General features: G+C 40.1%; 1 protein-coding gene across 1 annotated transcript in view; it reads left to right on the forward strand.

The window, feature by feature from the left end:
• The first annotated feature begins 444 nt into the window (after positions 1–444).
• Positions 445–12,996, forward strand: part of LOC149203394 (coiled-coil domain-containing protein SCD2-like) — a 55,358-nt gene continuing 42,806 nt past the window's right edge. The window contains exon 1 of the mRNA XM_089401856.1: positions 445–1,109. Within this exon, the coding sequence (XP_089257982.1) occupies positions 735–1,109 (375 nt within the window). The 5' untranslated portion in view covers positions 445–734. The remainder of the gene's footprint in view (positions 1,110–12,996) is intronic.

Raw genomic sequence — 12,996 nt, forward strand, 5'->3', positions numbered from 1 at the left:
AACAAAATCCACCATAATAACCAACCCCTGCATTTCACTCAAATAAGTAAAACCATAACCTACATTAATCTTCAACATATCACTATTTTTGTTTGTTTGTTAATGAATCTTAACCAGACATCGCTCATAACTCAACATGCATACCAAATGTGCTTCTTCACCTAATCAAATTCTAAGTGGTAATCAGCATAATTTTATTTTCAAAGACCTTTGACTTGCTTGTTATCAAAGGTGATGATAATTCATGTAGCCAATGCTAGTTAGAATAATACTCACCCTAGCCAATTTAATTATAATGCCGAACACAAAGCAAGCTGCCTCTAGTATTCGAAGCCACAAGTGACACTCACACCTTCATGTCTCACTACTAGGACTACAAGCGTGTAATAAAGTAGCCCATCCTTCCTAAATGGGCCTTCTTTTACGAGAATAAATCGGCTTCGTATCTAAGAAAAAGCATCCGGAGCCCTCACATTTCTCCGCAGTAATCATGATACATTTTGTCCAAAATTAATACGATTTCGCTCAGACCGTCTATATCTCCCACCTATTAAAATAAACCTCCAAAACTGGCGGTTTCCTCTGTGATTATCAACAAGCTTCTGTAACGCCAAGCTACGGTTCAGGCACCAGCAAACCGCGATCTGCGAAGCGCCAGCAGCAGGACCGTCGAATAAATATATCGTGGCTCTATATTTCATAGGGCCTGCAGGGTCGAGGGTGGGAGGATCACAATGGATTATAATCGGCTGAGAAGTGGGGGGAGCCCCGTTTATTCTCGGCAGAGGAGCGGAGCCAGCAGCACGAGCACCAATTCATCATCTTCTCCTTCGAGGTCCCCGGCCCATCCTGCCGCCGCTGCTCATCATCACCATGTCCGGTCCGGATCGACCGCGCTCTCCAACATCAAGAGAACTCAGAATTATGCCGCGAAGGCTGCCGCTCAGCGTCTCGCCCAGGTCATGGCTTCTCAGTCCAATGACGATGACGATGAGGACGATATGCCCTTCCGCTACGGCTCTACCCCCTCTTCCAATTCCTATGCCAGCGCTACCAGTATTCACAACATCGGCTCCTCCGCCAAGGCTACCCGATCACCCTCTCCTGCGGTAATTTCTCTCCGTCTCTCTGTTTTTTCAACTAGATAGTCGAAGCAACTCTCAAACTTCTTATCTTTGGATATGATTTGTGAAACTTAGGGCTTCAATCTTAATAGCCACACGGACTATGTAAAACTGCTAGATCGAAGCCTAACTTTGAAGAATTAGGGATGCTTTTGTACAGGCTAATGAAAAACAAATTATTCAATGAATTTTTGAGAGGAATTCTGTGAATATGGAGAATTTTTGCCATTGCAAGAGCTTTTGAATGTTAACGGTCCAGAGCCCTTCTGCAATTAGGCAAGGGTATCGCTCAGTGGGAACAAAACATTGGTTGTGAAATGAATTAAGATAATGTAACCAACAAATGACCACAAAAGCAGGCCAGTGGGATTAAAAGTTATACAATGTGGGACTGTGAAAGCAACTCCTATATCAATACTGAAAGCAAAAAGTTGAAAAGAAAGGAAACGGATCTAAGTGCCTTGCTAAGTTATAAGATAACAGTATAGCAAAAAGATAAGACAGTTGAAGTGCAGTGATACAGTAGGAAGGCCAGAGAATGTAGGTCTTGGCTGAGCGACTGCGTGGGACAGAGAGGATGTCAAGTCCCGCTGGTGCTCATGACCAAAGAAGGGTAAAGGGGGTACATATGAATGACACTTTTGAAGGAAACCCACATATGATCAATGATTACAGCATGCAAAATCCAAAGATGCGTATCTATTTTGTGAAATGTGCCTGTACAGGGCAAAATGCATTTACATTTTGTGAAATGCACTCATATAGGATGAAACACGTTTCCATTTTGTGAAATCTGCCCATACAGTACAAAACATGTTTCCATTTGTTGTACGAAACATATTTTCATTTCGTGAAACATGCCTGTACAAGGCAAAAAGTGTTTCGATTTTGTGAAATACATTTCTGTATGGCTTGGAAAACGTTTCTGATGCGTATGGTACACACTTTGTAACCGTACTCGCGTTTCTATATATTTTTGGGCTTGGTCAAGGGGGACTGACATTTCATGCAGCCGTAGTCTAAGGAAGGATCAATTTTGCCCGGAAAACAATGGAAATTCTGACATAATTTTGATAAAATCTGGTGGAAATTTTTGGAAATCTGGGTTATAGCTGTGAAGCTTAAAGATTTTGGGTGCCCAGGGGTTTTCGATGGTGCTGAATCCATTTCCACCATAAAAAAACATGATTCAAGCACTCATGTTAGATTTTTGAAAAAATATAACTGGATTCTGGGGATTTTTGGCCATCCTGCTGAAATTGACATTGACGCCTCAGTAGACAACCCCTTTCCTGCAACTTAGGTAAGGAGACATAGTTCTACTTCACTCTCTACTACAACTTGAAAATTTGTGAGGATAAGGCTGCCCGATGCCGGCATACTATTGTTAATGTGAGAATCCTTTTTTTACCATATGCTTCTTCTTAATACTGCGTGGCAAACATGTCATTCCCCACTACAGGATCACTACAGTGTAAGGTAGCTATCTTACAACGCTCTTGAAATATCTCTTCAGTGAAGAAGCCATGGGTGGGGGGCTAAGTATTGTCCCAAATTCACCTCAGACTTGCACTTAGACCAAACCACATAAAAACAGACCCTTTGCACAGGAAAGTCAAATCATGAGGGATGGAATGTGTCTCTATGGGTATTCAAGACTTGGTGGCGAGATTAAACACGACCCCACTTAACCAATTAAGCAAGACCCTATTGACAAGTGAGAATCCTTGTGTCTTAGAATTTTGTCCAATGTAGTAGTTTTTCAAACTTAACGAGATTGAAGGCCACTTTGCACAGAACACATAGCTGTGAGAATTAGGTTTGCTTCATACATTTTGCTGATTGTGAAGTGCGAGAACCATCTGCACCATATTCTGCAATGTATTTTTTTGTTATGGGAGATTTTGGATCACGATGCTTAATTCTTATGGCCTCGGCTGGCTATACTGTGATTTGAGAGAATTAGTGTAGCTTTGCAATGCTTGGTTATTGAGTAGTTTAAGAGCTATTCTGCTTTAGAATGTGAACAATTTAGTGGAGGAGCTATTGAATCTTGCTGGGACACAAGGTCACCATAAAGTTTACACTCATGTCAAACATAGTTTGCAAAAATAAGGACTGCTTTATCCTGGCCAGCTAACGTATAATAGCAGGAAGTTTTGCAACTTATTCTGTTATAATTTTTGTAAATAGGAGCTTTCGAATCTTAATGGGAGTTTAGGGTTGCTCTGTGCTGATGCCAAACCCATAAAACATACACAGGTTGGAGGAATCCGATCTGCTTTACATTGGCTATCTTGTGAACTAAAAGTCATTTGTGTTGGGTTATATAAGAGTTATTGGATCTTCTTAAAGTCTTGTGGTCACTTCAGTCTCATGCAAAACTGCCAGACTAATGATTTCTATAGAATTAGTGCTACTTTTGATTTGGTGGTCAAGTTGTGGCATAAGAGCCTTGTGTGCCTGATTCTTTTATGAATTTCATAAAGATGAAAACTCTTGAATCTTAGTCAGATTGGGGCCATTTGCTGATATGTAATATTATCGTATAAAACATTTGTTGCTACAATACGAGTCAGGAATACTTTGTACTATCTAGCCTATGGAAGGTGTAAGGCCCTTTGTATGAGATTCTATTATAACTTTTGTTAATATAGGAATTAGTGGATCTTAGTGAGACACTTGGTAACTTTGGTGCTACATGATACCTATAAATCAAACATGGTTTTCTAGCATGTTTACAGATAGATCGACATCAAGCGAAAACTCTATACATGTTTGTACATGAATAGTCATATCATAGGCAAGTATGTTTGGAAGCCAAACTCAAGGAGCAAGAAGGCCTACTTTCTTGGAATTACAAGGCTTTGTTGCTTATCCATTGTCATTGCATGTCCTGCCATGTATTAATGTAGATGAGGGTTCAATCTATTGTCAAGTGGCCCTACATTGAATATTATTGCATGGACATATGAAATATGATCAGTGAATAGAGGGCATGTTTGGTTGGGCTTTTGTTGTTTTATGGCTTTTCGTGGACGAAAACCCCCAAATTTGTCAGCAGTTTCGAATTTGAGTATTTGCAATGATCGCCTTTGATGTGGTTTTATATCACTCCTATATGTTAGCTGATCTAATTTAGCACAATGTTTGCTTGAGAGTTGCGTTGCTCAGTAATGATGAGAAGTCAAATTAGTTGAATCATATATTGGGGATTTATGTAGTCATATTTGGGAAAGGGATTTGGAAGATGCATTGGACAAGTATGGACCTATCATAGAGATTGGTCACAAGACTTCTCCTAGTTCTCTATTCTATTAATTAATTGAGTTGGAAGATGCTTATGATGCAAAGATATAGTTTGTGGTTCTCATAGGTATAAGTTTGATTACAATTGCTTGCAAGTTTTACATGCAAAATGTTTAGTGAATTTTTCATCGTTTGATTATAGTTGTTAGAAATGTAGAGGAATCTTTAGATGACTTGAATTTTGTGTTATTCTATCTAGCATACTGCCATCAACATAATAGAAGCTTTAGAAGGATAATATTTGAGGAGATGTTGATTTAGCTTTTCACAAGTTTCATAATAAGAACACTATATTTTTTCGATCATGCTTCCTTTAATCTGCGAAAGCATTGCAAAGAATCAAGGTATGTTAGGCACTTGATGTAGCCCGTTTGCATAGGTGAGATAACCCTTGAGGGTCAACCATCAACCATGAGCACTTTCGTTCGACTAAGTTAGCATAAGAGGTGGTACTTTTTCATCAAAAATTCACGTAGAACTTGCACTTAACCCAATGACTTATTCGTTCCTCCAAGGAAATTGAACCTGGTGGGTGGTATGACATGCCACTACCTTCACCAATGAACCTTATCCAATTCGTTGATCACTATGTTACAATTGAAGTTGTGGACTACATGAACTAAGATGACATGGAATATGCTATTAGGAGAAATGATGCCCTTGAGTTTAGAAGCACTTATCTTGGTTCTATATACGACTTTCATGTGGTTTTTATTTTTTATTCTTTTATTAAAATTATTAATTTTTAGGATGTCTGTTAAGGCGTCCATGTAATACATCAAAGGGACTGATTAGTGAGAGCTATATATGGGTGTTATGTGTCATTAATAGATTGATTGACATGCATCTAGAGCTTTATTTTATTTTCCATGTTTCTCTATGCAAAATAGGTGATTTTTTCTTAGCATTTGAACATAATATGCCTTTTTGAAACCTTCAAGATATTTTAACCTGCATGTGCCTAGAGGGCATATTAAATCTTCAATAATTGAAGTGCATGGCTTTGTTATTTATGTTTTTAGTGAAAAGGCCCATGATGTGCACCTCTATTACCAATATAGCTTTGTATTGACTTAATACTTTTCTTTGTTATATAATCAAAGCCTTTGTGTTTGCTTTTGAATTGCCTAATTTCAAGCATAACAAGCATACATGATTACCTCACAAGCAAAGTATATGCGTAGACAAGTTGGTTGCATTGAAGGCACACTTTCATGTTACCTTCTCACAACTCCAAATAATCTCATGGTATTTTCATCCCTCATGATTGTTTTGTTTTCCAAACACCATATATTGTTTTGTTTTGATCCCTCATATTTGAGGTTTCCATTTGTCTTGCATGTTTCCCATAATGGACAATGCTTACTTTCTTCCAACCTCTTCTTCATTTCTCTTGGGATCTTTAGATACATCTATTAGTTTCTATGACTCCTCCTCTGTCACTTACGTTACATGCTTTTCCTAGGTTATTTCATCCACTGACCCATGGCCATTTGCCCCCTTATTATTGTACAATGTTTATTGGTACAATCATGAGTATAAATCTATGCATAAACATCTTCATTTTTTTCTTGTCCATAATTTATTCTGTCCATCGTATGCAATGAGTATTGCCTCCCCCTTCAAAGTTTAACAGAAGAAGTGGAAAGTTTAACAATAAAGTTGGATTTATCACACTACCTCAACCTATGATATTCCCAATCAATGTCATTTGATTATTTTCTGGCACCCCACTTTTCGTTGTTTTCCACTCCTAGATCTGCCAGGCGAGCTATTCAGACATTTAATACCAAAAATGTCGCTGATTGGAATGGGGCTCTAGTTGAGAGCAGTGTTGTGTGAAGTGGGGATGAAGCAAGTGCATTTTTTGGAAGTGAAACATCCCAGAAGTGTCTATATATATATATCATTGCATTTATATTAAAAAACATCTAGAATGTCAAATTATTTGTATAATATATGAAAGTAGGCATAGTTGTACATAAGTCAAGATAGAAATGGCATCTATAGTACATTATGTAGAAGAATTGTAGTGCTGTAGCCCCAACCCAGTTTTAAATTTTTGCACAAGGTTTAATGCCCAAACCGCAACATGACATATAGCTAATGTAATTGTTTGCTTTGCATTCAACTTAAAACAAGAGACTACTCTACTGTTTTTGACTTTCAACACCTGGTACAAGAAATTAAATGCAAGCACACCACAAAACTTTTACACAGATTTTAGTGTAATGACCCTGAAAAAACCCACAAGGGGAAAACCAGTTCTAAGGAGGATTTTAATTGCTCTTAAAGAAAATTTTTACACATCAGAAAAGAGCAGTGTTCCACGGGGACGCGTCCCCCAGGGTGGGGTGCGCGCACCCCACGCACCCGGGACGGGGAGACTCTCGGGGGTGCGTTTCCCCACGTCCCCCTTTTGGGGAGACTCGGGGAGACGCAAGGGGGTGCGTTTCCCCAGTGTGGGAGACTCGACTCCCCGAAAGGGGTACTTCTGGGCGTCCCCCCCAAAAATGGGGTTCTTCTGGGCGTCCCCCCGAAAATGGGGTTCTTCTGGGCGTCCCCCCGAAAATGGGGTTCTTCTGGGCGTCCCCCTTCATTTTTGTCTAATTACCCTTTATAAACCAAAAAAAAAAATTAAAAGAAAATGAAAATTAATTTATTAAAAAAACATAAAAAATAAAAATAAACTAAATTAATAATTACAAATAAAAAATTACATTAATATTGAAAAGTTAGGGTTAAAACTTAATTCAAGTTTTTAGTTTTCACTTGCCGCCATTCATGAATCATTATGCTCTTACGGTTTACCCCTCAACGCATTTTTTTTCTTCCATTTGCTCTTCAAACCTTCAGCGCATCCTCCCTCTTCTCCACGCAGTCCACGCAACGGCTTGCTGTTAGGTTCAGGCTTCAGCGCTTAGGAACAGTTGAAAACTTGCAGTTCTTGCTCCACGCAGGCGGCAGGCAGCAACGTATCTTGCTCCACGCAGGCGGCAGGCAGCAAGGTATCACTATCAACAGCAGTGGCAGCGGCATCCTCCCACGCAACGTATTAACAGAGGCATTCCTCCCACGCAACGGCAGGCAGCAACGTATGGTGGGAGCATTGTTGTTTGAGGAGGTGCGGAGGAATTCCAATATAAACTTCCGTGACAGCAGCGGCAGGCACTGGGCAGCATCCTCCCACGCAGCGTATCAAGTTTCAAGTTCAACAGCAGTGGCATCAGGCGGCAGCGTATCAAGATTCTGATTCAACGATTCAGCAAATTTGCAGTGGCATCCTCCCACCCAGGCGGCAGGCAGCAGCGTATTCAAACAAGAAAACTCGTTTCTGAGGTGATTTTGTGGATTTTTTGCTGTCTCTGAGGTGGTTTCGTTGGGCTTCTCAGCCTTCACTAATCGGGCCATGTATTATTTAATGTTATTATTAATTATTAAACTGTTTTAACTTGTACCAAACCCTCCACGCAGGCAGCATTGCTGCTATACCATCGTCCTCCACCCAGCCGGCATCTTTGCTGTAACTGTAAGCCTGTAAAGTGTAACGCTATTCCAAAGTCCAAACTTCCACGCAGCTGCTCCAGACTGTACACAGTGAGTTTGACTGCAATTTTTTTTTCATGTTTCACTGTTAAAGTTTTGAAGTTTTTTCATTTACATGGCATTAAAAATTAAAAAACTCAGAACTGTAAATTCAATTGTTTGTCAAATTCACTGTTAAATTTTTTTTTTTAAACTCAGAACTGTAAAATTTAAATTGTTTGTTAAATTCACCGTTTAAATTTTAATTTTTTTTAAGCAAACCCTTCTTGCAGGGCATTAAATAATACAAAATCTGCAAAATAAACTATTTGCAAAATGAGTGACAGCAACCAAAGTGGCAGTGACAGTCAAACTGAAAATGAATATGATTCTCAAACGGAAACAAGGAGTCCTCTTCAAACTGAAACGCCACCAACAAGGAATGAAACCCATTTCAGTAGTACAGCTAGTGCTGATGTCATTTCAACGACTCCAATGGCAACCCCATCAAAGTCATTGGCAGAATATGCAAAGGGGACATTCAATCCAAGCAAACCTCTTTTGCTATATGCTACCAAAATCACTGGCTCTTCAACCCAACCAAAACCGGGAAGCACAAGAGGTGGGACACGCCATTGGAAATGCAACATTTGTGCCCATTCTTGGGCTGGGAGTTATAGTCGTCTCAGGATGCATCTTTTGGGTGTAGGTGGCAAAGGGGTTAGCATATGTTCACATTTAACACTGCTGCAAAAATCAGAGCTCTTGAGAATGCAAATGGCAGCAGATGCAAAGGGCATGTTCTCAAGCAAAAATGTCATGGCCCAACCTCAAGAAAATTTTAATGAAGCCACAAGCTCAAGAAGAAAATCAAAGAAAGATATGCCTCCACCATCTCATATTGGGACTAAGGGTTCCCGCTCTTGTGCAGTGGGACCAACTCTTGCAGGGATGTACAGTAAGTTGAACCGTGATGATACAGATGATGCCATTGGCAAATTTCTTTTTGCCAATGGAATTCCTTTCCATGTTAGTCGTTCTCCTTACTACAAGGAGATGGTCAAGGCAATTGCAACAACAGGACCCTCATATGTGCCCCCAGGTGAACATAAGTTGAGGACAGCGATATTAGAAAGGCAAGTGGCCAATATTAATGTGCAAAAGGAAACTTTGAGGTAGACATGGGCGAGGGAAGGTTGTTCTATTGTTATGGATGGTTGGACAGACATTGCCAAACGTCCACTCATTAACATCATAGTCACTTGCCGAGAGGGGCCTTTCTTTCTTAGAGCTATTGATTGTTTTGGAAAGCGCAAAGATGCAGCTTTCCAATTTGAGCTTCTTCGTGATGCTATAGAGGAGGTTGGCTCTACAAATGTTGTACAGGTTGTGACAGATGCAGCGGCAGTGTGTAGATCAGCAGGATTAATGATTCAGAGTAAATACAGACATATTTTCTGGACCCCTTGTTGTGTGCATGCACTCAATAATGCATTGAAAGACATTGGCAAAATTGAGTGGGTATCTAACTTGGTGACAACTGCAAGAAATGTGCAAATGTTTATTTGCAATCACCACACCTCCTTAGCCATGTACAGGTCTCATGCGAGGAAGGAATTCCTCAAGCCTACTGATACCAGATATGCTAGTTATTTTCTTTTATTAGAGAGGATGTTGGAGGTGCAGTCAGCATTGCAGGCCATGGTTGTGACTCCAGATTGGAACAGATGGGCAGAATCCAAGACAGAGGAAGGGAAGAAAATCAGGATTCAGATATTGGATAATGATTGGTGGACAGATTGTGGTTATTTGGTGTCACTCTTACGTCCTGTAGTTGAGGTCATTCGCTACACTGACACAGATTCTCCTACTCTTGGAGAAATCTATGAGACTTTTGATAGTATGTTGGATCAAGTAAGGGTGGCCATTCGTGAGAAAAATCCTTCCTTAGAGTTCTATACGACTCAGATTCGACCCATTATTCAGCGTAGGTGGGATCGAATGAATACACCTTTGCACATGGCGGCATATGCACTCAACCCAAAATGGTATGTGGCAAGAAGTGGTAGAATTCTTCCCATTGAAGATCCAGAGGTCAAAAAGGGATTTCGAGCAGCCATTACAAAGATGTATAGTTCAGAAGAAGGGAGATCCATTAGGAGACAGTGGATGCAATTTGCAAGTCTCAGTGGTCCCTTCAACAAGCCGGATGCAAGGGAAGATCGCAATGATTTAGGCCAGACTGACCCCATTGGTTGGTGGACCATGCATGGGGATGAGGCTCCAGAGATCCAACATCTTGCTATTTGCTTATTGTCTCAGATTGCTAGTTCCTCTGCAGCAGAGAGGAATTGGTCCACATATAGCTTCATCCACTCTATCAAGAGGAATAGACTTTCCTCTAGGAGAGCAGAGAAGCTAGTTGCAGTGCATAGTTCTCTACGTCTTGCACATAGGAAGACACCAGAGTATCGGAGGGGACTAGCAACACGATGGGATGTGGATCCAGAGGATAGTGCACAGATAGATGATGAGGATGGACCAGATGAGTTGCAGCATGGTTTGGTTGGAGTTCCATTGGTTACTCAAGAGAGTGACTCTGACTCAGATAATGACATTCCCATTGATGTTCCTGATGACTTCATGCAGCAGATGGATGTAGAGGACCAATCATTGAGATTGAGTCCTTGAAGTTGATTTTATTTTCAGTGTTCATTTTCCATTTTTACTTTTAAGTTTTAACTTTTAACATTTGAGTTGTGACACTAGATATTGATGACCGACTCTTCACTCTGAACTATTTTTGAGTTTGAAACTTTGAGTTATATAAATTGAAAATTTTAATTTAGTGTTCAATTTAGAATCTAGAAGACTAGAATGATGAATGATGAATTCAAAATTTTCAATTTAATTTTTAGATCAATGATTCAATATAACAGTAAATTATAGAATGATGTAAATTATAGAATGATGATTGATGAATGATGAATGATATGGATCAATGTACATTGTATTTGAATATTTCATATTGAATTTTATTATTGAATCTTGATGAATTAGCATTATTGAACAATGAATATGAACATGAAAATTTCAAAATTATATACATATATATAATATATATAATTAAAAATTATATTATATATACCTCGACGTCTCCCCGTCTCCCCTAAATTTCCCTAAAATTTCAGGGTTCTCCCACACGTCCCCTTTGTGCGTCTCCCCGCACCCGCGTCTCCCCATCCCGGAGACTTGGTGGAACATTGGAAAAGAGCAAACTTATCTCCCTTTTTCTTGTTGATGTCACTACTCAGGATTACATAGGAATTCATGCCTCACACAGTCATATAACACAGCCTGTGATTTGCCTTGAATTCTGAGCTTGCTGCCACCCAACAGTGCCTTGAAAAACGAGTCAGACTGAGCAAAAATATTCCCAGAATTTCGTGCCACAGTCCTCTCCTAGCAGCCTTAAGATTCATCCCTTTGGAGCCTTGGAAATCGTGCTGTCTGTCTGCTAACTTTCTGCAGAGACAGACCTTGATTCTCGGCCCAGTCAGTGTAAAAATGGCAGAAAGATAGGTCTCAAACAACTCCTCTTCACACTAGTTTTTGCGCTGAGAATCCTCTTAGCCTCCCTCCTAACCAGTGCTGATTTTCCCTTAAAAACTGGCCTGCAAACCACTCCTGAAGATCTCGGACTGCGTGCTAGAATTTCTCTCCTGGAAACTCGGGTTTAGTGCATTCTTTCTCTGCATTTTCTTTCCTTCAAGCTTGCAAAAACAATCTCCTCTCATGAGAGTAATGAATGATAACCTCTCTTCCTTTTTCCTTTTTGTCTTCTCAAAAGATGAGAACCCTAACCCTTGAGATCTAATGGCTGAGATTAAATGTCAGCTCATTAGATCAAGGGTGGAGATCATTCCCTCACTTGACCCCTTCTCTCTCATGTGGTCCCCCTCATTTAACGAGCCTCCTAGAAAACTTTTTAATGTTTTGTACCATGTGCATTTTTTCTCTCATAAACTCACTTTCAAAACATAAAAGTCACTTTAATATTTGTTAATTTTAGCTTAACATGTTCTTTGCTTAGGTCAATTACTTCAATGTTCCATCTAGCCCAATCTTAATTACCTTTACTTTCATTAGCAATCACATAAACCATTAACACATTGACAGTAAGTGAAAAAAGAAGAACATGAATAACATATGCAAAAGACGAGCCAAGACAAGAGGACACAGGAATTGGCTCAAGCCAGTGAAAAACCCCAAGATGGGGAAAACCCTTGATCAAATCTTCTTATTATTAATATCAAATGCACAATAATATAGGATAAATTTGACTTGCCAAATCACTGATCAAGGCAGCCCTGAGAAGTCTGCAATTCTGACTGATATAGCTGCTTCCTTGAAGGGCTCCTAATAGCCATTGATAAACTTTCCAAACTGATCCTTTGGAAACAACTGTGGCTCTTCTTGCAAGGCACTATACCTTAAATTCCCTGTGATCTGGATGTGCTTCTTTAATGGTGACCTGGTTAGGGCTAAGTGTCAGCACTTTAGCCCTCTTCTTCTGATCCAAACACTTATGACAACTGCGGCTAACCTCCAAGCAGGGTCTGCATGTAGACAGGGCTAACACCAGGCCTAATTCTGACCTGCGGTTCCTCCACTGCTGAAGTATGGAGCTCGGTCCTTAGGTTACCTTTAATATAGTCCAGCGATTCTTGATTCAGAGATCTGCCCACACAAAATGGCCTTCAAATACTGCCCAGGATCACCCTAAGGCCCTGTGGCCCACTCAACAGAAGATCACGGCTCACATTTTAGCAAGGTAAGGCTTGCGGCCTGGATGAGGAGGTTTCCTTGTAGCTGCAGCTAACTCAAAAGAGCATTTTCACACCATAAAACACACCAGCCCATCAACTATGCCTGCAGTGAGCCTTGGAGGAGAGTCGGACCTGAAACTAGAGAGAGATATGTTCATATTCTTCCACGCCTTGCCGCAATCTACTTCGTTGTCACAGAGATATGTTAT

Source organism: Pinus tabuliformis, chromosome 2_1 (assembly GCF_031772625.1).
Source record: "Pinus tabuliformis cultivar Carrire ecotype Pingquan chromosome 2_1, CPIR1, whole genome shotgun sequence".
Lineage (NCBI taxonomy): Eukaryota > Viridiplantae > Streptophyta > Pinopsida > Pinales > Pinaceae > Pinus > Pinus tabuliformis.